Source organism: Gambusia affinis, linkage group LG11 (assembly GCF_019740435.1).
Source record: "Gambusia affinis linkage group LG11, SWU_Gaff_1.0, whole genome shotgun sequence".
Taxonomy (NCBI): Eukaryota; Metazoa; Chordata; class Actinopteri; order Cyprinodontiformes; family Poeciliidae; genus Gambusia; species Gambusia affinis.
In genome coordinates this window covers 1,915,256-1,937,752 of record NC_057878.1, presented here as the reverse complement: position 1 = coordinate 1,937,752, position 22,497 = coordinate 1,915,256, and the positions used below count along the sequence as shown (strand labels likewise).

The 22,497-nt window shown below is 38.6% G+C and overlaps 5 protein-coding genes across 5 annotated transcripts; 4 read left to right on the top strand and 1 right to left on the bottom strand.

Moving 5' to 3' along the window:
- Positions 1 to 4,449: 4,449 nt before the first annotated feature.
- On the bottom strand, positions 4,450 to 5,199 carry LOC122839486 (gamma-crystallin 2-like). The gene is made up of 3 exons (XM_044131076.1): positions 5,191 to 5,199; positions 4,836 to 5,078; positions 4,450 to 4,758 (listed from the first exon to the last, which is right to left on the bottom strand). Exons 1-3 carry the CDS (start codon positions 5,197 to 5,199, stop codon positions 4,474 to 4,476), a joined length of 537 nt encoding a protein of 178 aa, XP_043987011.1. The 3' UTR covers positions 4,450 to 4,473.
- Positions 5,200 to 8,180: 2,981 nt separating this feature from the next.
- On the top strand, positions 8,181 to 9,077 carry LOC122839487 (gamma-crystallin M3-like). Its single transcript, XM_044131077.1, has 3 exons — positions 8,181 to 8,244; positions 8,364 to 8,603; positions 8,757 to 9,077. Exons 1-3 carry the CDS (start codon positions 8,236 to 8,238, stop codon positions 9,030 to 9,032), a joined length of 525 nt encoding a protein of 174 aa, XP_043987012.1. The 5' UTR covers positions 8,181 to 8,235; the 3' UTR covers positions 9,033 to 9,077.
- A 3,209-nt stretch (positions 9,078 to 12,286) lies between these two features.
- LOC122839485 (gamma-crystallin M3-like) lies at positions 12,287 to 13,423 on the top strand. Its single transcript, XM_044131074.1, has 3 exons — positions 12,287 to 12,316; positions 12,405 to 12,653; positions 12,932 to 13,423. Exons 1-3 carry the CDS (start codon positions 12,308 to 12,310, stop codon positions 13,211 to 13,213), a joined length of 540 nt encoding a protein of 179 aa, XP_043987009.1. The 5' UTR covers positions 12,287 to 12,307; the 3' UTR covers positions 13,214 to 13,423.
- Positions 13,424 to 16,883: 3,460 nt separating this feature from the next.
- Positions 16,884 to 17,688, top strand: LOC122839484 (gamma-crystallin M3-like). Its single transcript, XM_044131073.1, has 3 exons — positions 16,884 to 16,946; positions 17,056 to 17,298; positions 17,381 to 17,688. The coding sequence occupies exons 1-3, from the start codon at positions 16,938 to 16,940 to the stop codon at positions 17,657 to 17,659; spliced, it is 531 nt and encodes a 176-aa protein (XP_043987008.1). The 5' UTR covers positions 16,884 to 16,937; the 3' UTR covers positions 17,660 to 17,688.
- Positions 17,689 to 20,472: 2,784 nt separating this feature from the next.
- LOC122839483 (gamma-crystallin M3-like) lies at positions 20,473 to 21,249 on the top strand. The gene is made up of 3 exons (XM_044131072.1): positions 20,473 to 20,519; positions 20,613 to 20,855; positions 20,942 to 21,249. Exons 1-3 carry the CDS (start codon positions 20,511 to 20,513, stop codon positions 21,215 to 21,217), a joined length of 528 nt encoding a protein of 175 aa, XP_043987007.1. The 5' UTR covers positions 20,473 to 20,510; the 3' UTR covers positions 21,218 to 21,249.
- Positions 21,250 to 22,497: the final 1,248 nt, after the last annotated feature.

Below are 22,497 nucleotides of genomic sequence, written 5' to 3'. Positions count from 1 at the left end.
GCAGACGGCTGGACAAGTCCGTACTTCCTCTGTCTGTGGTGAAACGTACACTGACCTGACACGCCTTGGTGTTTTCTGGTTTTTGTTTTTGTGACACAGCTCTAAAAGTAATTCTTCAAATGTTTAGTTAAATGAAGGAATACATTAAAACAAAACAGATTAGACAGTCCAACACTCATCTCCACAGAATTAGAACAGTTAAAAGAAAACTTACAGTTTACCTTTGAAATTTTCCACCCTTGAATGAATTTTAATGTGGAACATTTACTTTCCCGCAGTTCAGTTTCATTCTGTGTTCAATACTACCATCTAGTGGTTTTCTGTGATCTTTGCACGTTTGGAGAAAGTGTCCACATGGCATCTAAAAGGCTTATTTTGTTCATCTTCAAAGCATGACAGTGAGTAACTAAAATATTACAATATGTCAGACATATTCACACAGTGACTCACACAGGTTTATTTTCTCTTTTAGTTATCAAAAGTTGTGATGCAAAGCATCTCTTCTTCCTTGGTGCTGATCCCAGCCTAAAACATTGTCAGAGTGATTTTCTTTCATTTGTAAAAGATGATCAAATGTAAATAAATAAATAAAAAAATTCAACTTCATTTATTTTTTAACTGTGGAAAAAAGTTAACAATTTTTTACTTTTTGCTTGTAAAGACAACTTAATTAACATTTGAAATAAATATTGTAAATGTACAAATTTTTAATGAATGTTGACATAAACTATTCCCAGAAAAAAATCTGCAACAGCAAGGTTGTGTTATTTGCACATCCTGAAACTAGTAATTCATTTCAGTTTCAGCATTCAGAGTTTTTTGGTAGCAGTTTTGTGGCATTCAGTGTAGCATTCAGTGTAGCAGGTACACGTTATGGCTACGGCCTCTTTGATCAGGATAATGGTTTGAGTAGCACAACATCAAGTCTGTGACTTATTGCATCTCAATGCAACTGAACAGCTGTGGTTTGTGATGGACAAACAAGCGAATGGACAGCGAGGAACGAGGAACCAACACACAGTCAAATTATGTCTCATAGGTGGAAATGTATATTTTAAGAAACAAAATAGAGGTCCAGCCTACTGCAGTGGGTCCACTCAGAAATAATGAATCTAACAGAGCTGCAAAAGAAGAAATTTATAACAGTTCAGCAGACATTTTTATTCGATATCACTTTTACACCTTCCAAAGTTGTTCAGAAGATAATTTCATAATTTGCAATGTTCACAAGAATGTGACAACATGTTCTGACGTTGTCATGCAGCTGATTAAACTCAAAGTGATGTGTTGGCTTGTGAAACTGAAGTTGTTGAAGTCAGAAAGACATTCTGAGTAGAGACTATGTAAAATAACCATCAGCTGTCTGATGTAACAGCAAGTAAAACTAACTAATGTTTGATACATGTACCATCCTTAATTTTGACTTTTTTATTATTATTTCTGCACCACATTTGTGTATTTTGGGTTTGTCCAGAAGCATTGTGACACATGGTAAAATCATCTTTGTAACGGACAGTGACATTTGTCCTCCCACTTGTGACGTCATACCCAAGTGATTGTGTTGAAGCAAAATTTAAATAGGCCAGAGTGAAGACAGAAGGAGGAAAACCACATCCAAAGAATGTAACATTTAAAAGCAAGGCAGAAGTCAGAGTCTGATTCAGTGCTTTTGCTCTGAACCCTGAAGTTCCCAGCAGGTCTGCATGAGCGCCAGCTGCACGCTCTGAAGGTGTGAACAAGCGAGCATGTGCTGGCTGAGTGACAGGTGTGTGAGGGCGGCTGTGAGGACATCTGATGTCTGCTTCTGTCCCTGGCAGGACGCCACATCACAGGTACACCACCTCTCCACAGTGGGCCTCCTCCGAGGACAGGAGGCTGACAAGAGACCTGAGGGAAATTCATCTCCTTAACCTGGATTAGAGGGAGCTTTTCCATTTCCTCTTTCTGACTTGTCCTCATTCTATTGTCTCTCATTTCTTTTTCATTACTTACACAAAGCAAATCAGGGTGCAAATAAACGCTCCATTAAAGAGAAAGTGTTATGTAACATGGGCTGTTTTGAGCTTTACATCATGTTATGTTACTCCCTCAGCAAAATCATACCAGGAACGTTGCCTTGATTCTTTCATGCATGTTCGAGAAATCCCTTAATCTCCATGACAACACATTTCATTAACTATTTTTATTTTTTTTAAAGAAACTAATAAAAGTTTCTTCAAAATAACATAGAACACAACATAGAAATGCAGTGGTGTTTTTCAGGATTTTGTCTTTTCACAAATGCTATGCTAACATGTATGGGGGAATAAGCACTTCAAGAATTTCTCCGGTATAAAGTACTTTTCCCAGTACATGTGATCTATTTCCTTATTTATTGCTGTTTATTTCTAAACTGTTAAAATGTTGTTATAATAAAAAAAAGTTATATCCTACATGCTTTCATGCAGCGATGTGGAACATGTGGGCTGTGATGCAGCGTGTTGACAATTTGTTTCATAATTTGTTCCTCATTAATTCGGAAATGTGTGTAATACTTTTATATACTAAGCAGCTGAACTCAATTTGTAGACTTTTACTTTTGAAAGTAGTTGAGTCTATAGCATAGTTCCACTTTCACTCTGTCACATGGCTTTGCGGACATTGCACCACACATGAATCACAAGAGGGCGCTCAGTAGCTCGAGGTTGTATTTGAAAGCTGCTGGCCCTCTTTGCCCCCCTCCCCCACTTTCTAGTCTGCTGTTTCCCATGAAGAGCAGCTTTCAAACAAAAAAGCGGTGAGGTGAATGCGCCCAGCTGGCTGTGCTCCCTTTGTGCTGTTGGGGTCACTGTGTTGTTCCAGCATCATGAGCATCAGCACAAACAGCAGCTGGCATGTTCCAGCCTCACAAATCCCACTGAGTCATCAGCAGGCGCCTCCTCTTTGTCCACAGGCTTAGTTGGGCTCTGACCCTCACCGGCTCACCCCAACACATGCACACACACACACACACACACGTCCACCCACACAGAGCACCATTGTGACCTTTAACATTAGAAGCACTCACACAAGGCAGGTGCTTGGCCAGGTGCTTTCACCTTTGACCTTCATTATTATGTTTAGAAAGCTTCAGAAGTTCAAGTTCAAAGTGACACATAGAAGTTGTTTAATTTCTCACAGGTTTAAAACGTAATTTTACATTATTTTAATTATTAACTGTACCTGTATCTGGACAGGTATAGTATAAATTGACAAATGGTGACCCTTAACTTTTTCTCTTTGTGCCACAAAGTGACATGAAGTCTCACGTTTCCACTGACTTTGTTCTGTTCAGGTGGTCACTACAGGTCAGATATTTGTCTGATCAGAAACTGTCTGTAAGGCAGCATCTTTAGCTGGTTCCAATCAAACTGGATGAGCAAAGTTCTGCATTGATTGCATTAATTCTGCAATAAAATGTCCATTAATAAAAGGTGATTATGATTCAAACATACGTATTTGTCTCACACCCAGTGTGACATCACTACTGTCGCCATGACACTAAACACTACACTCCCAAGTAAACTACAAAGGAGTATGGTGTGTGTGTATTATGAATTTCATTTTAAATTACCTGTACGCATCATTTTCATAATCTTGAAGGTTCAGGTTTGAAAAATGATGAAAATGACAAGCAGTTATTACAGCACAATAAGTGAAACGTGTCACTAACTCATAAAACTCATTCATAGTTTTCTCGTTATGGAAGGCTCTACTTGGTTTCTACCCATACTGTTTCATGTTCCCTCCTATAATGTGTAACCATAGGAACTAGAGATCTGTTTACTAGTTAATAAGAAATAGTGCTGGAATTGAGATCCTCTAATTGCTGATGAATTAATTATAGACAATGTGGATGCAGAGCAGCAGTAAAATGAAGATATTTAAGGCTTTCTCCTTCCTCCATCATAATGTGCAGTGTGAGATCTCTAGAAAATAAGACTACCGGCATGAAGCTTTACATCATGTTATGATGTTATTCTCTTCTCTTAAACATACATGGAGTGTTGCCTTGACTCTTTCATGGATGTATGAGAAACCCTTCAATCTCCCATGGCAACCACTCAGCTGTGGAAAACATTTGGGTGGATGTAGCACCGCCTTTGAGACACAGTTCCTCCTCAGAATTGCAGTTTTGGAGCTTCTGAGCTTTTGCCTCAGAGCAGCCCTCCCTCGCAACTCTCTCCTTCAGCTCCTTCAGACTAGCTAGTAGCAATTAGCTTACAGGCCACAGGCAGGGTCACCCTGGATAGGTCGCCAGTTAATCAGAGATACGTTTCATTAATTCTTCCAAATTGAAAATTATCATCCAGTCCATCCATGAAGCCGTTTATTGCTATCAGACAGCAGTGCTCCCAGCTGTTCCACTGTACAGCTCATTTAAACAGATAAATAACCACAGGAACAGAAAGTGTTAGAGATGATGGACTTTATTGGAACACATTATGAGGAGTTTTAGCTGTCTGATTTTGGCAGCTCCATGACTCTCCTGATAGAAACAACAGTAGCAGTCAAGGCTCCCCACTCAGCAGGACTTCCATACTCCCCTTTCTCCAGCAGGTACTGCCGACCACTGAAGTTGGGGTGTTCATAGAACACCCAGGAACCCTGGAGGACCTTGCAGGACATGACTTGACATGACCATTTTTCTCGCAAGGAATTCATATTATCGGTCACCTCCAGAGTCGGACCGTTAAAGTTTGGTCGTCCATATAGCTTGAGCTTGAATGGGCCCTTGCACTGAAAATAGCAAAAGAAGTGTGTTTAGTTGAATGTACAAGGTGTGTTTTATGGCGCTGTGTTTTCTGAAGACTCACGTTTTTGATGATCTTGCAGGATCTGACACAGTCATTAAATCCCATCCATTGACCATAGCCAGTATACTCCCCAGGGCCAATTATATACTGGTAACCTGAGAAGTTGTTGCGCTCATACAGGACCCACCAGCCGGCCTGCACCTTCACAGAGTTGCATCGGCGGATGTAGCTGTACAGGTCGGCTGAGTCCCCTTTGCAGTCGTAGGACTTTCCCTGGAAGTCCTGACCTTCATAAAACACAATCTGAAAAAAAGACAAACAGACGCATCCATTGCAAACACATTTCCAATCAAAGGTCTGATTTAAAATCATCAATGGTTTGAACAGGGGTTAGTTCTCCCCATGACTGTCCCACCTTCTCCATTTGTAGAGTTTAAAATACTGCAGTCACTAACGAACAGAGTAGATTTTATACGTGGCAGGAACAATACTAACAAATGCAGGGTTTGCAGGACATGTAACACTTATTACAATTCAAATATTTGTCTAGAGTCTACCTTTTGTTCTTACTCACTGAATTATCTGACAACACACAACAGTAGCGTGGCAGTGCCAAGAATCACAACCAGCCACATCCAAGCACATCTGAGCTTGTGCAGGTTGAGCAGTTTAATTTTATGGCTTCAGAACTTCTATCAAAATATAAGACTTCCTGTTCATTCATTTGTAAGCGAAAATGATTTATATGAAAATTAATCAATGTATTGTTTTTGTAAAAACTATGATACCACCTCAGCTAGCACACTGGGTATGTCAAGAGGAAAATGGATGATGACAATAATAATAATAAAAAAATAAAACGTTAATTGAGGGAACACTGAAACTCTGTGATCATGTGCAAGGATCCAACTGCAGGGCAGTTGCAGTTTGGATACTCGGCACGTTCTAGAAAGTATTGGTGTCGCTGATAATTGGGCTGATAGTAGAGGACCCAAGCTCCGTCCATCACCACGGACAACCAGAACTCGCTGAACATTAAAGAACTCATAAATCGATGGGCAGTCGTCAACACACTCTGCTGCCTGACCTCCAGAATCCTCTGGGTTATAGAACGTGATCTTCCAGGGCTTTAGGTACATCTGGAAGACATGAGTAAGAGGTCAGGAAAAATGTGTAGCTGAATCAGATCTACAATATTTTAACATTTTTATTCTGTTTTATCCTTTCTGTTTGTCCGCTAAGCTTTCAGTGATTATTGCTATGTTGGTGCACTTTGTTTTGTTAAAACATTTAGCCTGAAAGAAAGGGTGAATCATAGTGACTGTAGAACAGTAACCCTTATTGTGAACTTACATTTTTAATGAAGTGACATGACTGGATGCTCTCTCTGATTCCCATCCAGTGTTGGCTCTCAAGGTGCATTGAGGCGCTCATACAGCAGCACCCGGCTTGGAAGGTCTTGTCTTCAAGGATAAAAATTATATGTAAGGAAATATAGAGATGATATTAGTGCCACAAAAATCTAACAATCTGCAGACAGGGCAAAGCTTTGTCATTCAAATTAGCCCGATTTGCATACCAACAAAATGGTTTGGTCAAGTTTGATTTCCCTTTGTCCACATGTGATGACCCCTGATCAAACAAGCGCCAAATCGATGTAATGCCAACCCTATAAAGACCCTGTTGGCATAAAGTGTGTGATCCATTCTGCAGTGATGAAGATGGTGTCTTTTTTTCTTTTTCTTTGATTGTTCTAAAGCAGTATGAAGTCAATATCAGACTGTTGCTCACTTGATTGTAAGAATTGAACAGAAATATCCACTGCTGTTCAAGACTGTCTAAATGTTAAACTTGTTTTTACAGATCTTAAGATAAACCAATTCATAAACATATGATGGCACCATTTATTTTTTAAAGTTTATTTGGTGAAACCTTCAAAATGCTTCCTGACCATAATTCATTACCAGTTTCTGGGCTTTTAAACTGAAGAACAATTAGAACAATTCGGTTAGAGGAGATTTTGACAACATTTTATGTTACAAGGCAAATCACCATTTTTGAATGGATGTGTATTTAGCAATAACTCATGCTTCAGATTTTCCTATAATCTGCTGTAGCTAATCAGCTGATTAACTCAAAATACCTGCAAAGGTTTCCTGAGCCTTTGAAAAGTCTCTCACTCCATTGTGATGATGTCATTTTCTGAGACACTGAATTTTGGGTGTACACCATAATCATTAAAAATGAAAAAAAATTAATAAATAAATAAAAATTGAAAGGTAAAATATAAATAATAAAAGTTTCACTTTCTGAGATGCCAGGCAAGAAATATTGCACTTTTATGCAATACTGTAATTATTTTTAGATCTACTAGTACTCCAGGACCCCAATCCTGCAGTGTTACAGTGTCTGAAATAAACATGTTTCCACCACATTTTAAATTGTTGATGCGAGGAATGTCCATGTTGAAATGTGAAGTCAGTCTTACAAGTTGATCTCACTTCACCAGTGGGAAATCTGACTTCAGATGACGCTCCAGTTCATTTTGTCATTTCCCAGCTCAGACCACAGACGGAATGCAGCATAAATTCAAATTTAAAATGATGATGTCATTTGTCCAACCCTTTTAGTTAAAATGTAAAGCAGAAACTGATCACCAATAGATTGTAAATGTTCTATCAAGACCTGCAGAAAGCCATTTTGACACAAAGGCCTTAAATAAAGACTGAAAATTGCTCAGTTCCTTTCTTTGGCTTTGGGTTATTAATGAAATATTTCTCACATCAAGGTTATTTTCTGTTGATGCAAAGTGAATTGGGCCTAACTTGGAAACTTCATAAAGATTTTGCTTTTCTTCCAGTTGGCTTAGTAAACCAGGGAGTTATTGTTTGACCCATAGTGTAGTTTTACACAATTTCAATAAATCAAATGAGAAAACATCTGGTTTTCTAAAGGAAACTGCTCAGTGTGCTTTTAGAAGTTGGATTATTAATTGTCAGCTTGTCACAATAAGTTGGTCACAAACTTATTATTAGGTCATAAACAAAAAGTTTATTTTCTTTATTAAAACAGCTAAAAATCTTTTATCACTAACTAGCTTTTTTTTTTCTTTTTGTTTTCTGCTGTAGAAGCATTGGAAATGTTTAACACATACAACTACTAAACTTAAAACATCGTTCTAAATCAAATATTGTTGTTTAAATACGATGAAGATTCCTCTTATAAATCATCTAGTCTTGGATATATTTAGCTCAGTTCTTCTATGTGTCTTTCACTTGTTTCCCCTGTCTTTGTCCTGAATCATGATGGCACAACTGAAATTAACAGCGATCGCAGAGCTGCTTAATCATCAGCTTCCAGATAATTTAAATAACAAAACCCTCTAACGGCCCGTATAAAGTATAAAAGCCGCCTGGCAGCTGCAGGTTGTTGGACAGAATCCCACAAACGCACATCAAACATGGGCAAGGTGGGTAGAGAGTTCACCAGAGAACTGTTTAGGGTGTACACTGCAGAGAAGCAATGCAGACAAGTGATAAAATCACAGAGAAGGACAACATGTTAATTCATCTTCTCTTTGTTTTCTAGATCATCTTCTACGAGGAGAGGAACTTCCAGGGTCGCCACTATGAGTGCATGAGCGACTGCTCTGACATGTCCTCCTTCCTGAACAAGTGTCACTCCTGCAAGGTGGAGAGCGGCTGCTTTGTCGTGTACGACCGTCCCAACTTCCTGGGAAATCAGTATTTCCTGAGAAGGGGGGAATATTCCGACTATGGGTCTTTTGGGATGAGTGACTCCATCCGATCCTGCCGTTTAATTCCCCAGGTATACACTGAAAACATCCAAGATGATAGTTAGTGACTTTGTGTTATAAATGTCATTTTATTTAAATTATGCTTTTGATACTTTAACAAAGTGAATATGGGCAAGATCATTGCTATGTGTCACACTGAGTTCCCTTTGGTTTCATCCAAACAGCACAGAGGTTCTTTTAGGATGCGCATCTTTGAGAGGGAGAACTTCCTTGGTCAAAGCCACGAGCTGTTGGACGACTGTGACAACATCGTGGACCGATACCGCATGTCTGACTGCCAGTCCTGCAGCGTGATGGACGGCCACTGGCTGATGTATGAGCAGCCCCACTACAGAGGCAGGATGATGTACATGAGGCCTGGAGAGTACAGGAGCATGAGGGAGCTGGGGCACAGCGGCATGAGGCTCAGCTCTGTCAGGCGCATTATGGATCCCTGCTGAGGCAGAACAGTCACATGTCCATGAGTCAAATAAAACATACATCAAACACTGACTTGAGTTTTATCGTTCAATCAATTCTGTGTGTATTTGTAGGTTATGCAAGTTATGCTATATATTTTATATATAATATAATTTTTAACACGTTACAAACTCTTAACTTCTCAGGAGTCGAATGTAAAATCTTTTGATGTCACCAGCTGCTACAAAAACCTAAAGTTGCAGTAAGTAACTTAAAAAAAATAAAATAAAAATTACATATTTGTTAAAATTGACACTATGTTGTGAAAGAATAACATGAGTCATATAAACTGTGAAGATCTGCCTCTGCAGAAACATATGTTCAGAAACAACCAATCAGAGCCTCCAGGCTCTGATTGGTTGTACACACAGCTTGGTTGTCAAGCAGTGTGTACAGCTTGACCATTAGTCAAGCTGTACACACTGCTCACTTGGTTTGCTTCAGTTGTGCTAATGGTGGAGAAAAAACCCACTGTTACAGGGGAACAGGGTGTCCACCATCATCAGTAGCTATGCTAACTAGCCTTAGTATTTATTTATGACAGGCTATGCTGTGGGGAAGGAGCTGTAGCATAGAGAACTAGAGGGTGATGGACACTGCTAAGGTCGTCCTTCTGGCTCTGATTGGCTCTTTCTGATAGGGAACTGAGTGTTTCTGCAGATGGTAGTAGGACCACATGGAGAAGGTCTCAGGAGCTTGATTGTTTCACAGATTATCTGTCTGACACCACACTGTCAGGATATAGTGACAGTTTTAACAAATATGTAAAAAAAGGAAAAAAAAAAAACAAAAAAAAAACATTTTTATACAAAGCTACCTATTGCAGCATTAAGCAAGTTGTAGTTGAAAATGTTGCAGTCAGATTCCTTTACTAACCCCAAGAAAGTAAACCCACTAGTCTTCATTTAGCATATCTTCACTGGCTACCATTTTGTTTTGTGATTGATTTTAAGATTTCCTTAATAGTTCTTAAGCACTTTGCTGTTATTACCACTGCAAGATCATCTAAAGACATTACAATATTAAACTGAAAGCTTCATTTTCTTTCACCAGTTCATAGCATTAATCTTCTGTTGTGATCACTGATGGCATAGTTACTTTGAAAAAGTGACTTTAATCACATTACGGATTACTCCTTGAAAAAGTAACTTAGTTAGTTTACAGATTAAAGTACATTAAAAGTTACATTAAAAACTTTAATGTAACTTTAAAAACTATTGTTGACAATAATGTTCCGCCACCTGTGAAAATTACATTGAACTTTGCCAATACTTAATTGCAAGTTATTGTATGATGGTAACATCAATTATGTATTTCCACTTAAAAGGTTGAACTGAAGGGGAGATTGTTTAATGGTTACAACAGTAAAAAAAAAAAAAGTTAGTAATTCACTATTGTCTGGAAAACTCTAAGCAGGATTTTAGAGTCCCCCCCTTCCTGCCCCAGATTCCAGCGCACAATGCTTCTCCTGCGACTCTACAACTCAGATGTCCCGCTGCACAGATTTGTGACACTTATCTTAATATTAATGATTATAATGGCATTCAGTTGCACAACTTTACGGACTTGTTCCTTCGTGTCTGTTTTCACGTCCATTGTGCTGTTCATATCAGTCTCGATGTTTGCAGTTTTCTGTAGCGCAACGTAAAGCTTGACATCATTCACAGAAAATATATTAACTTGACATTAACAAAGACACAGCAGGACGGATCAGCTGGGAAATGATGGACAAGGAGAGTGATTAACGCTAACTGATTGTCAGACAAATTCTGGGGCTTATTATGTGTCTTTGATTATTTCCAAGCCCAAATTAGTAACTTCTCATTCAAAAACAAGCCCAAAACTGCTTATAATAATTTGACTTGGCGACAGAAACTCAAAATAGTTTCTGTTGTTCCAGCAACAAAATGAGCATCTCCCTCCATTGCTCACATTTCTGTTACGGCAACCTGCTGCTGCTGTTGCATAGAAACTCGACGCGGAGAGGAGATGAAATTACATTACAAAAGAAAACAGTAACGCAAAGTGATTTGGACAGGTAACTTTAATCAGATTACTGGATTTGAAATGGTAACGCGTTAGATTACTTGTTACTGAAAAAAGTCTGACATTACTGATGGTGATCATACGGCAAAAGACATTTTCATCTTTTCCATCCTCTTTAGATCTAAGTTTGTTAACATTCTTTCTCTTTGCTTTCAAACTGAGTCCACTTATTCCAGATCATTCATGTTTCTGGACTGTTGACTACAGTCCACTGTGTGTTCCAGGTTGTTCTAATGCTGGAAGGTCCAACAGCGACCCATCTTCAGTGATCTTACTGAGGGAAGGAGGTTGCTGCCCAGAATCTTGACCTCAATAAGTTGCAGTTACCCTGTGACCTTTACAGAAGCAAAACCCAACCAAACAGAACCTCAACATGTTGAACTCTTCAACCTCCAGTTCTGCCTCCTGTCTTTTCTTCATTCACATTGACTCTAACCATGCAACATTGACTCTAACCATGCAACATTGCTGGTCTCAGTACTGTTTTATACACCTACCCTTTTATTCTTGACAGTTTTCTCCCGTTCCAACCTAACTGAACTTGCTTGACCTCTTTTTCACTCTGTTTGCATCTCTGAACTATCAACCCAAAGTCCCTATTTTACTTCTATTTTCTGTAACAAAGATTTTTGACACTAGTTCTAAAACTGAACTTTGTGGTTGCTGCTGACAACTGATTTCACTATGCACATAAAGGTGTAGTCTCTTTCTCAAAAGTTTTTGCAGACTAAAATAAATGTTTTACTAGGTTGACAGATCAAATTAATTGCAGGTAGAAGAGACCATGAAATACTACACTGAGTAAAATGAAGTAGAGTTGAAATAAAATAAAAACAAAAGCATGTTCAAGTTTGTAACTATAACAGAAATAATGAGACTATAAATTCAGACTATGGACTTGTTATTTGAATTTCTTACAGTGCTTTGTATCCCTGACAGCAGAGTCCCAGCTGATAAATTTTCTGTTGTCACCCACCTGTACCCCATAGGACAGCCGCTGCAGTTGGCACTGCACCAGATGCATACACACTGGAATAATAACCATTTAGAGAGCGATTTAGCAATCATTATAGCCTTGTACGCTACGCTGCTGAGTAAGATATTCAAAACAATGGCTCCATAGATCATTTAGCCATGATGATGAGTATAAAAGTGACAGAGTTTGCTTTGCCCATTACCAGTGCAATCAGGGACAGGACTGACTACCAAAATGGGCAGAGTAAGAGAGTGTTTTGGGTGTTTGTTACAACACAATCCAACACATCATTTCCTACCAGATCATTTCTGAAACCATTTTTTGTTTCCAGATAATCTTTTATGAGGAAAAGAACTTCCAGGGTCGTTCCTATGAGACCAGCAGCGACTGTGCAGAGCTCACCTCTTACCTGAGCCGCTGCAACTCCTGCAGGGTGGAGAGCGGCTGCTTCATGGTCTACGAACGCTCCAACTTCATGGGCCACCAGATGCTGGTGAGGCGAGGAGAGTACCCTGACAACCAGCGGCTCATGGGGATGAGCATGAGCGACTGCATCCGCTCCTGCCGCATGATCCCCATGGTAACAACCCATAATCACACTCTGCATTGTCTTTCATTTATGTAAGGTTAAAGAGCTTTCTCATGAGAATCACGTTTCGAGGTCTCTCTTACAACACAAGACACACACATTGCTATGTTCTCCTGAGTATTTTATATGTTGTCAACTAATCAGTCGACATTCTATGCTTCTAACTGACCTTTAATTGGAAGGATATTTATTCTCCTTCATGCCTGTTTTAATTCAACTTGCACTGTGAGTAAAATGTTTCCTCAAAGTAATTGTGCTTCCTCTCACAGCACAGAGGTCCATTCAGGATGAGGATCTACGAGAGGGAGAACTTTAGTGGTCAGATGAACGAGCTGATGGACGACTGCGACTCCATCCAGGAGCGTTACCGCATGTCCGACTGCCAGTCCGTCCATGTGATGGACGGCCACTGGCTGCTGTATGAGCAGCCCAGCTTCAGAGGCAGGATGCTGTACCTGAGACCCGGAGAGTACCGGAGCATGAGGGACATGGGAACGGGCCCCATGGACATGCGGATCGGCTCCATTGGACGCATCATGGAATCCTGTTAGACAGAACAGCTCATGTTGATGAATTGACTCAATTCAAATTCAAGCCATTTGAGTTTCTTGGGATACTTTGGGTTCAAAATCTGAGATAAACCCACGAGAAATGAGCTGCTTATGTCAATAAACAGTTGATTCTGCACTGAGTCCTGATTATTGTACCAAGCAAACTACGTAACCTAATTCACAAAACATTAAAAAATATATAAGTTAAAATGCATGTTCAGATCTTTTTTCAGTTTCCAGTTTCAAAAAGTGTTTTGCTTTGTTTTTCTTTACTCCCGTTCTCATCATTTCAAAATAATGAGATTTTACTTTAGCCGATTTTGCAGATGATCAAAGCTGGGTATGGGAAGATTTGTATATGTGCATCAGAATGTCAGAAGCTGTGAAGTGTTTGTGTATATTCCTAATCTGAAGAAGACAATGAAATCCAACACATTACTGGAAGTCAAAGAGAGCAGGATGAACTCCTGAAGGACGAAATTTTTTTTTTTCAGACTCAATATTTCTGCGTTTTGATCTGTGAAACAGTTAAGCAGTATCTTGTTAACAGTCTCTTAAGACTAACAGAGCACCACATCCCTGACTTCACTTCTGGAGAATCTAGAGGAAAACCATTGACTTACGGTACAAGTTGATTAATTAAGTAAATACATCACCTTTGAAAAAAGAATTGATTTGGAAAAGGATTGGGATTTGCTGACTATTTTGTCTTTTACTCTGCATTTGAAAGCAAATGTTTATGTACACTGTGTAAAACTCAGAGCAAGCATTCCCGGTAACACTTTATTTGGAGGAATGGGCATTTTCACAAATGTCACAAACTTCATGACTGTTGTCGTACTAAGTTGTTCTAAAACTTGCATTACATTGTTAAAGTAGACTAATGCTATTGATCACTGTTCTCCACGGTGACACTTGCAGGTTATAAGCCAGGTTATAAGCTTATTGAAGGTTATAAGCCACACCCCCTTGGTGTTGGGTTGTAAGTCACACCCCTCTGGTTCTGCAAACTTCTCAGGAAGATCTGACACACACTTAGTGAGAGACCTTGATAGACTGATTTGTATGATGTGAAAGGACAACATGATCTGTAATCAAGAGGAGTTTTAGCTGTTTGTTGATTGCATGAAGAGGAAACTATTTGATGGCTGTGCTGCTGCAGGCAGATCTTGGTTAGCGGAAGATTTTTTAAGGTGATGAATACTTGTGATGGCTTCATGGAACTTGCTTCCCCCCCGTGGCCTTTGCTCACGGCTCAGAAGTGTTGGAGGACCGGTCATCTACTGACCAGCTGAAGGAGGTTTCACTGTAAAGGTCAAAAGTTCTTACCAGGATCTAATCAGTTTCTACCTTTGAAGCTTGCTGTGATCTAGGAACGTGCCTGTGTTACTTTACCAGCAGTAGTAATCTTTCAATAAAAAACCCTGTTCCTGTTTAATTTAAGTAAAATCAAAGCTTGCTCTACAAGCAAAAGATAGGACAAAACATGAGGCTCAAAGCTTCTATCAGAATATTTATTTCTCCGTGCCACACCACACTGATGCAGTAATTTATGAGCACGTTTTACAAAAGTCTGACATTTCTGTTTAAAGATTGCTTTGTACGGACTTTATGTAATATGCTAATGTTCTGAGACAAAGAATTCTGGCTGTAAGCCATAACTATCAAAATGACAAGAAATAAAGGCTTGACACATTTCTACTCAATGTGTACTGAATCCATAAAATGTGAGTTCTACTGTCAGAGATGAGTGACAATATTAATTTGAAATATTGAACTTCTTCAGGACAGTTTTTGCAGCTGCAGCTACTTGTATTCAAAACAGATGTTCTTGAAAATATAATGTGATTATTAACAAGCGATCCAGATTGCTCCACAAAGGTTAAAAAGTTTTAATTTGTGTGAAGCCACATGTTTCCAAGGCGTACCCAGGAAAATGTTAAAAGGACCCAGGATTAGTTGAACATGCTGGCCTAAATATATTGCAATTTTCCTATTACATAAGAAAATTGCTGTTTGTGATCCACCAAAACTAGTAACTACTTTAAAAATGTACATCTTTTGTTATATTTTCCACCCATGGAGGTCGCCATTTTTTCACCGATGTGTTGATGATGTCATCAGGTCCATTCTGTACTGCAGTCTACAGATTAACACAGGAAGGCTAACTTTACCCGAGTATTTGTTTATCATATTGCGTTTGACTGGCGTAATTTTAGATAATGCCACACTGTGTCACTATTGGATATAATTAAAAACAAATAAATATAAAAATTGAGGCGAATCTGGATAATTTCCCACATAAAAAAAAGGAGAGTTCAGTGCGAGAGCCAGAGTGGAACTCAAAGAAGGACCTAATCTGGACCCTGAACGTTCCATTTATACCAGCAGAACTAACGATAGTTTTTATATCTAAAATAAATATTTCCAAAATAAGGTCTATTTTTATAACTAATTGTGGATCCCTTTGACAGTTATTCATTCTCTTTTCTATCTTTTCTACAATGCTTGTTTCAATCTGTCTGTTGACAGAGGCTTATGAAATGTGGCACACAAATGAGACTCAGTCCATGCTGCTCATTTAAGTTCAAATGGAACATTTTGTAAAATGTATACATGTTTTGTTTGAGCATAAACCTCATACATATTTCTTCTTAGCAACTTGAAAAATTAATCAGTTCTTAAGGTAATAAACTGCAGGTTATATGCAGATTGGCTCTTCAACAAATTGTTTAAGTGGCCCCTAAAATCAACCCTAAAATCAGACTTTTTGTCAAAACAAACACCAAATACAAGGTAACAGCTTCTGTCTGTTATCACAATGCACTCCTTAGCACATCTATGTCATCACTGTCATAATTTTGTCTTTGTTCATTAAGATCAGGAAGACATATTACAGATTAAAGTGGATGAATCACTTTAACCTTATTAAATGACAACCTTCTTATCGTACAAAATGCCAGATACACTTTTGTTGCCTGGTTTGAATCAGACAGGAAGTCATCCGTTTTGGATTGTACTCTCAGAGTTTGGATGTAAACTCAAGGAGCAGCTCTAGGCCTGCAGCTTTAAATTTGCTGCTTTCATATGCAAAGTGTTTTGTTACTGACTGTAGATAAATCCCATTAACATACCTCTTGTGATAGCTTTAAAAGAAGCAATCTTATTCCATTGGGTTTATTGTTTCGATCTGTCAGTATGAATTGGGTCAGCCAGTTTTCAAGAACCTTAAAACACAGGTCCACTCTGCATGGTTTTCTTAAAATGTCATCATGGATGTGAAATATTTAGTTTTATCTCTGAAGTATCTGAAGTGAAATCCTGTTTTATTTGAAATGTATTAAATGTAAGTATTACATTCTCCAGTCCAGAGTTTTGTTTTGCTAATAAAAATATAACATAAAGCAGCCGATTCTGCAGCATATTCTGCTGTGGAATATTAGGTTTAGAAGCTTCTCGTTATTTTTCATTATGCCTAGCAACAATGCTGTACGTATGCAGTGCATGCATTTCCACCAGAAGAGCGTATAGTGCTGGATAATGACCCTTTAATGCCCTGGCAGCTCTATAGTCTTTTATGGCATGTTGCTGAGTGTGGACTTTACACAATAGAAGCCCAACATACATTTTTATTTTCAGCAAGTATAAAAGTAACAGTAGCCAGTGCCAGGACCACACATCAGCCACAGTTCAGTTCTACAGGAACCAACTGAAGTCTAGGATCATGGGCAAGGTAGGTTGATCATGAAAATCATCAACATATCCAATGAAATGTAAAGATGCCAAATTTATATTTGTATTAAAAAAAATACAGATTTCAGTTGATGATTTTGTCTTCTCAGATCATCTTTTACGAGGACAGGAACTTCCAGGGTCGCTTCTATGAGACCAGCAGCGACTGTGCAGAGCTCACCTCCTTCCTGACCAGGTGTCACTCCTGCAGGGTGGAGAGCGGCTGCTTCATGGTCTATGACCGCCCCAACTACATGGGAAACCAGTACTTCATGAGGAGGGGCGAGTACGCTGACTACATGAGCATGATGGGAATGTCTGACTGCATCAGGTCCTGCCGTATGATCCCCATGGTACTGCATCTCCTGTCTACACAGCGTTTTATTTTTACTGGCAATTCCTGATCTAATCTGGGTTTCTCAAATCCTTTTACAGCACAGGGGATCCTACAGGATGAGGATCTACGAGAGAGAGAACTTCGGTGGTCAGATGCATGAGTGCATGGATGACTGTGACTCCTTCATGGATCGCTATCGCATGTCCAACTGCATGTCCTGCCATGTGATGGATGGTCACTGGCTGATGTACGAGCAGGCCCACTACAAAGGCAGGATGATGTACCTGAGACCTGGAGAGTACAGGAGCTTCAGGGATATGGGATATGGAGGAACCAAGTTCATGAGCATGAGGAGAATCATAGATTCCTACCACTAAATACCAATAAAGTTATTCATTCTCTTTTCTATCTTTTCTACGATGCTTGATTTTTTTTTACTTCTGGAAAAGTTGCAAAGAGGGTATACAATAAATCCCTCTTTGTAACCTCAGGCCTCCTGACCTGCATGTCTTAAGTGTTTTCTTGCTACCACATTACTGACATAAATAACATATTGATTACCAGGCTTCAGCAGCACTGGATGGAATGCAGAGGAGGTCATGCAGTCTGTAGAATCTGCTGTGGAACAGAGACACATTTAAAACACAGAGGACAGTGGGAGTTAAGGACCAACCACCGCGTTAAATTATGAGTCAACAACCTAATTCTGTCCCTCAACGGTTGTCAGAACCTTAAATAACGATCATAATTTTGATTAAATAAATACACATCCTCAAACTGTCTGCAAATCAAATGATAGAATGCTTTTTTTAAAAAAAAATCTTTTCTTCTCACTCCCTTGCAGACAAAGATTAAAGAGTCAATCTCTAATATTACTGTCTATCCAGTATGTACGTGTCATCACCAGGTACAAAACAACATTAATTCCCTAATACTGATGTGTTTTCCTAAATTTACTTTCTGTTTTACAACCCAAATACCTCAATCTGACATTTTCTTACAAATAAATTATCAACTGCTGTCAAATTTAACCTTTAAATTACCTGCTAATTCTAGTCATTCAATATTGTATTTACACTATATTTAAGATACATTGTTGCAATAAAATTTTGAAAAACGCTTCAATATGGATAAAATGTGAGATGATGTATTTGGAAAAAGAAAGCCTGAACTGGAAATTATTCAGCCAGCCAAAACAGAAGAGCCTGGAGACGAGGAGTTAGAAATATATACTTATAGTTTTATCAAAATATTTTGAGTTTTGCCGTGATAGTGGCATAAATGACAATACAAAGTGTCTAAATTGTCAAAATCTCCTAAGTGTCACAAAAGGTGCTTAAAATAAAATGAATTATTATTATTATTACCAAATATATAAACATTATCTGGGGCAATATTGCCTGAGAAGGAAGGGGTTCATTGTGTCACTGTTAGGTTGGTAGGTAGATACAATCTATATTGTAGTTGCCTCCTTCTCTGTTGGTGACAGTAGAGCTCTTGAACATCGACATCAGAAAATACAGAGTGAAATTAGAAACTCTAAAGTGGTTCATATGTGTGTCGCTTCACCTGAACTGTGGTGAGGTACAAGGATTGACTTCCATTTGTATCTTTATGACTCATCTAGAGGAAAAGATAATGCACCCTCAGTTATAACTAAAACAATGTTTTTAATTAAACAAACATATTAACGTGACTTATGTCAAATCTTTTAAAGAGTGGTTTGAAAACAACCCGTCTCAAAAATGAATGGCCTGTCCATTCCCATCTTACCCGTGTTGGGTTGCAGGGCCTGGTGCCTGTCTGTAATGGACAGGACAGTAATCATGAACGGTCACACTCAGAGGTCACAGAATAGAGAGAGCAACCTCTTCCATCGAGAGAACATGTAAACTCCACACAGAAAGGCAATGTCTGGGATTGTAACACAGTTGTTGTGTCCTCTGGTTGTTTTCTGACCCACATGCAGAATAAAGGCCAGGCCGCAGACTAAAATACATAACAATCTACAATATTTACAAACAAATGTGCATTGGGGTTTGGGGCACGTATGTTTGAGACTACAGGTGTAAGTCAGTCATCAATCGCCGAATGTTTTTTCTGAAGCTTTTTATTGCCATAGCAACATGATGTTGGCTACATCCAATAACAGAGATCTTCTGAACTGTAAGATGATTCACACTCACCCAAAAATGATTCATACTTTAGGGTCACAGCAGTAGGACTATCACCCCAACATGGAAGCTGGGCTACAAATGCTGTAATGTGTTTCTCTGATCAATTTAATGTTTTGTTTAATTCTGTAAATAAAGTTTGAAAAAACTAGAGTCAACCTTATGTCGTTTTTATTAACTTTTAATAGCTAGCATTAGAAATTCAGAAAGTGACTAGGTGTAGATTATGTGGACCTCAATTAACTTGATCTTTTTATGATCTTATAATATCAAAATATTAAAATCTTAGTGGAACATTATGTGAACATTTTTTGCAACCAGAAGCAGGTTTTTTGTCCAGGTTTTTTTCTTCTTTTTTGCTAGATATTCATAATATAGTCTGCTAAGAGTCATGCCTATTATCCACATGGTAGGCTGGTAGTCAGCTGTTTTACTCTGTCAAGGTCAACCAGTCCATTACTAATAAACTGAATACATCACCACCTCTTCCAGATATAAAAAAATTGTAGTTTTTATTCATCCTCTATTGTTCCTCAAAGATATGAAAAAACTGTAACAGTTTAAAAGTCTGTTACAGTTCGTCATTAGTCATATCAAATTATCTTGATACATGTTAGTTATGCATCAATATATAGTGCTTTTGTGCAACACCTAATATCAAAATGCATTCAGTGTACAAACAACAAATGAAACATGTCTTTCTCTATTTACTGTCACAAATATTAATACAAAAGCAATTTCTATTTTTCTCTGCTATTAGGAATAACATCAACATCATTCATGAGGTCATCAACTATAGACAAACACAATTTCCATTTAAAAAAAATTGCTTTTAAAAGAAATTGCTAAACAATGTTCATGGCCTCACTGCTATATGTGTAAGCAACTCAAAATGCTCTAGGCTTCAATAGTATTTTGCCAGGTCATGAATTTGAACAATAGAGGGGTACACTGTCTTTGTCTACTGTCAGGTATAAATGTAAGATACTCAGGCAGGCAGGGTATCAGTTCATCTACAGTACTCTGAGTGACCTGACAAGCCACCACCACCACCATGGGCAAGGTAAACATTTTTACATCAATGGTAGATTATCCACAAGACTCATCTGGTAAGGCTTAATCACTGTGATATCTAAAAATACCTTTGTTCTCACAGATCATCTTCTATGAGGACAGAAACTTCCAGGGTCGCCACTATGAGTGCATGAGCGACTGTGCTGACATGTCCTCCTACCTGAGCAGGTGTCACTCCTGCAGGGTGGAGAGCGGCTGCTTCATGGTCTATGACCGCCCCAACTACATGGGAAACCAGTATTTCATGAGGAGGGGCGAGTACGCTGACTACATGAGCATGATGGGCTGGAGTGGTGGAATCAGGTCTTGCCGTATGATCCCTTCGGTATGTATTAAACAATAAGTTATTCATTTCTAAGACTGGGGCAACTAGAAACTAGATTTTTATTATGTCATAATGTCTTCAAACAGTACAGGGGATCCTACAGGATGAGGATCTACGAGAGGGAGAACTTTGGTGGTCAGATGTATGAGCTGATGGATGACTGTGACTCCATCATGGATCGCTACCGTATGTCTGACTGCATGTCCTGCCATGTGATGGACGGCCACTGGCTGATGTACGAGCACCCTCACTACAGAGGCAGGATGATGTACATGAGGCCTGGAGAGTACAGGAGCTTCAGGGAGATGGGATATGGAGGCATGAGGTTCATGAGCATGAGGAGAATCATGGACATGTGCTAACTGTACAATTTTAACTTAATAAAATAAATTAAATGGTACACCTCTATTTATCTGTCTACAATGTTTAAATTATTATTAGTGTTAGTCGTGGTATAATTATGTTGTTATCTTTTATCACACCAACACAGATTGGTGTGATAAAAGAAAAATTTTCTTAATCAAAGCTTTAGGTTACAGACCTATGATCAATTTAAACTTCAATTTAAAAAATAAAAACCTAGGAAAATGGTTACATTTACAGAAAAGTTTCTTAATTTCAGAAGTTTCATTTTTAATATTTATCACCTGAAGGTAAAGGTCATTTCATTTATTATAGCACATTTTCACCAACATGGCAATTCAAATTGCTTTACAGGAATTAAAAGGAAATACAAACAAAATAAACCAAAAGCAAGAGCAAAAGAAGAAAAAGTTAATGATGTTGATCCAAAGTAAATAAACTAGATACTCCTATTCAGGGTTGCTAGATAAGTGTAAGTAAGTATCGTCTGGTCTAAAACCTTCTCAGCATTGTGGAAAAGGTTTTCTCCCAACATTGCCCCGTGTTCAGTTCCATCCATTTTCCCCATCAACTCTGACCGTCTTCACTATCCTTGCTGAAGAAAAGCACATCCACAGCATGATGCTGCCACCACCATTTTGACAGAGTGGATAGTGGATTCAGAGTGATGTGTAGTGTTGGGGTTTTACATTTTGACTAAAATGGTAGCTTCTTCCACATGTTTGCTGTGTCACCAACATGAGTTTTGTCAAAAACTGCTAACTGTTTTCTTTTAATAATGGCTTTCTTCTAGCCACTGGTCCATAAAGACCACATCTATACAGTGAAGGCTAATAGTTGTCCTGTGGGCATATTTTCCCACATGAGCTGTGGATCTCTGCATCTGGTCCAGAGTCACCATGGGCCTCTTGGCTGGACGGCCTCATATTAGGCTTACAGTAACAGAATTACATGGTGCTGAAATAAAGCAATCAGGCAGAAATCCTTTCCATGAATTTTTTTCTGTTCATCCAAAGAGTTATTTTTTTTCAGTGTATGCAGTCCCCACCATAAATCCCAATAAATCAACAGTAATATAATGATAAGCATGTCAGAACAACATAAAGACTGGATGGTAGTTATTAGGTTGAATCATCTCAGAATCTTATGCAAACTGTCCAGTCCTGTGATCTCCAAACTATCTACTTGTTTTCTACTGGTAGTGTAGTTTAAATGATCAGAATTGGTCAAATGCAAAGTGGAGAAAGAGAAGAAAGAGTTAAAAAAATAAAAGCATTTA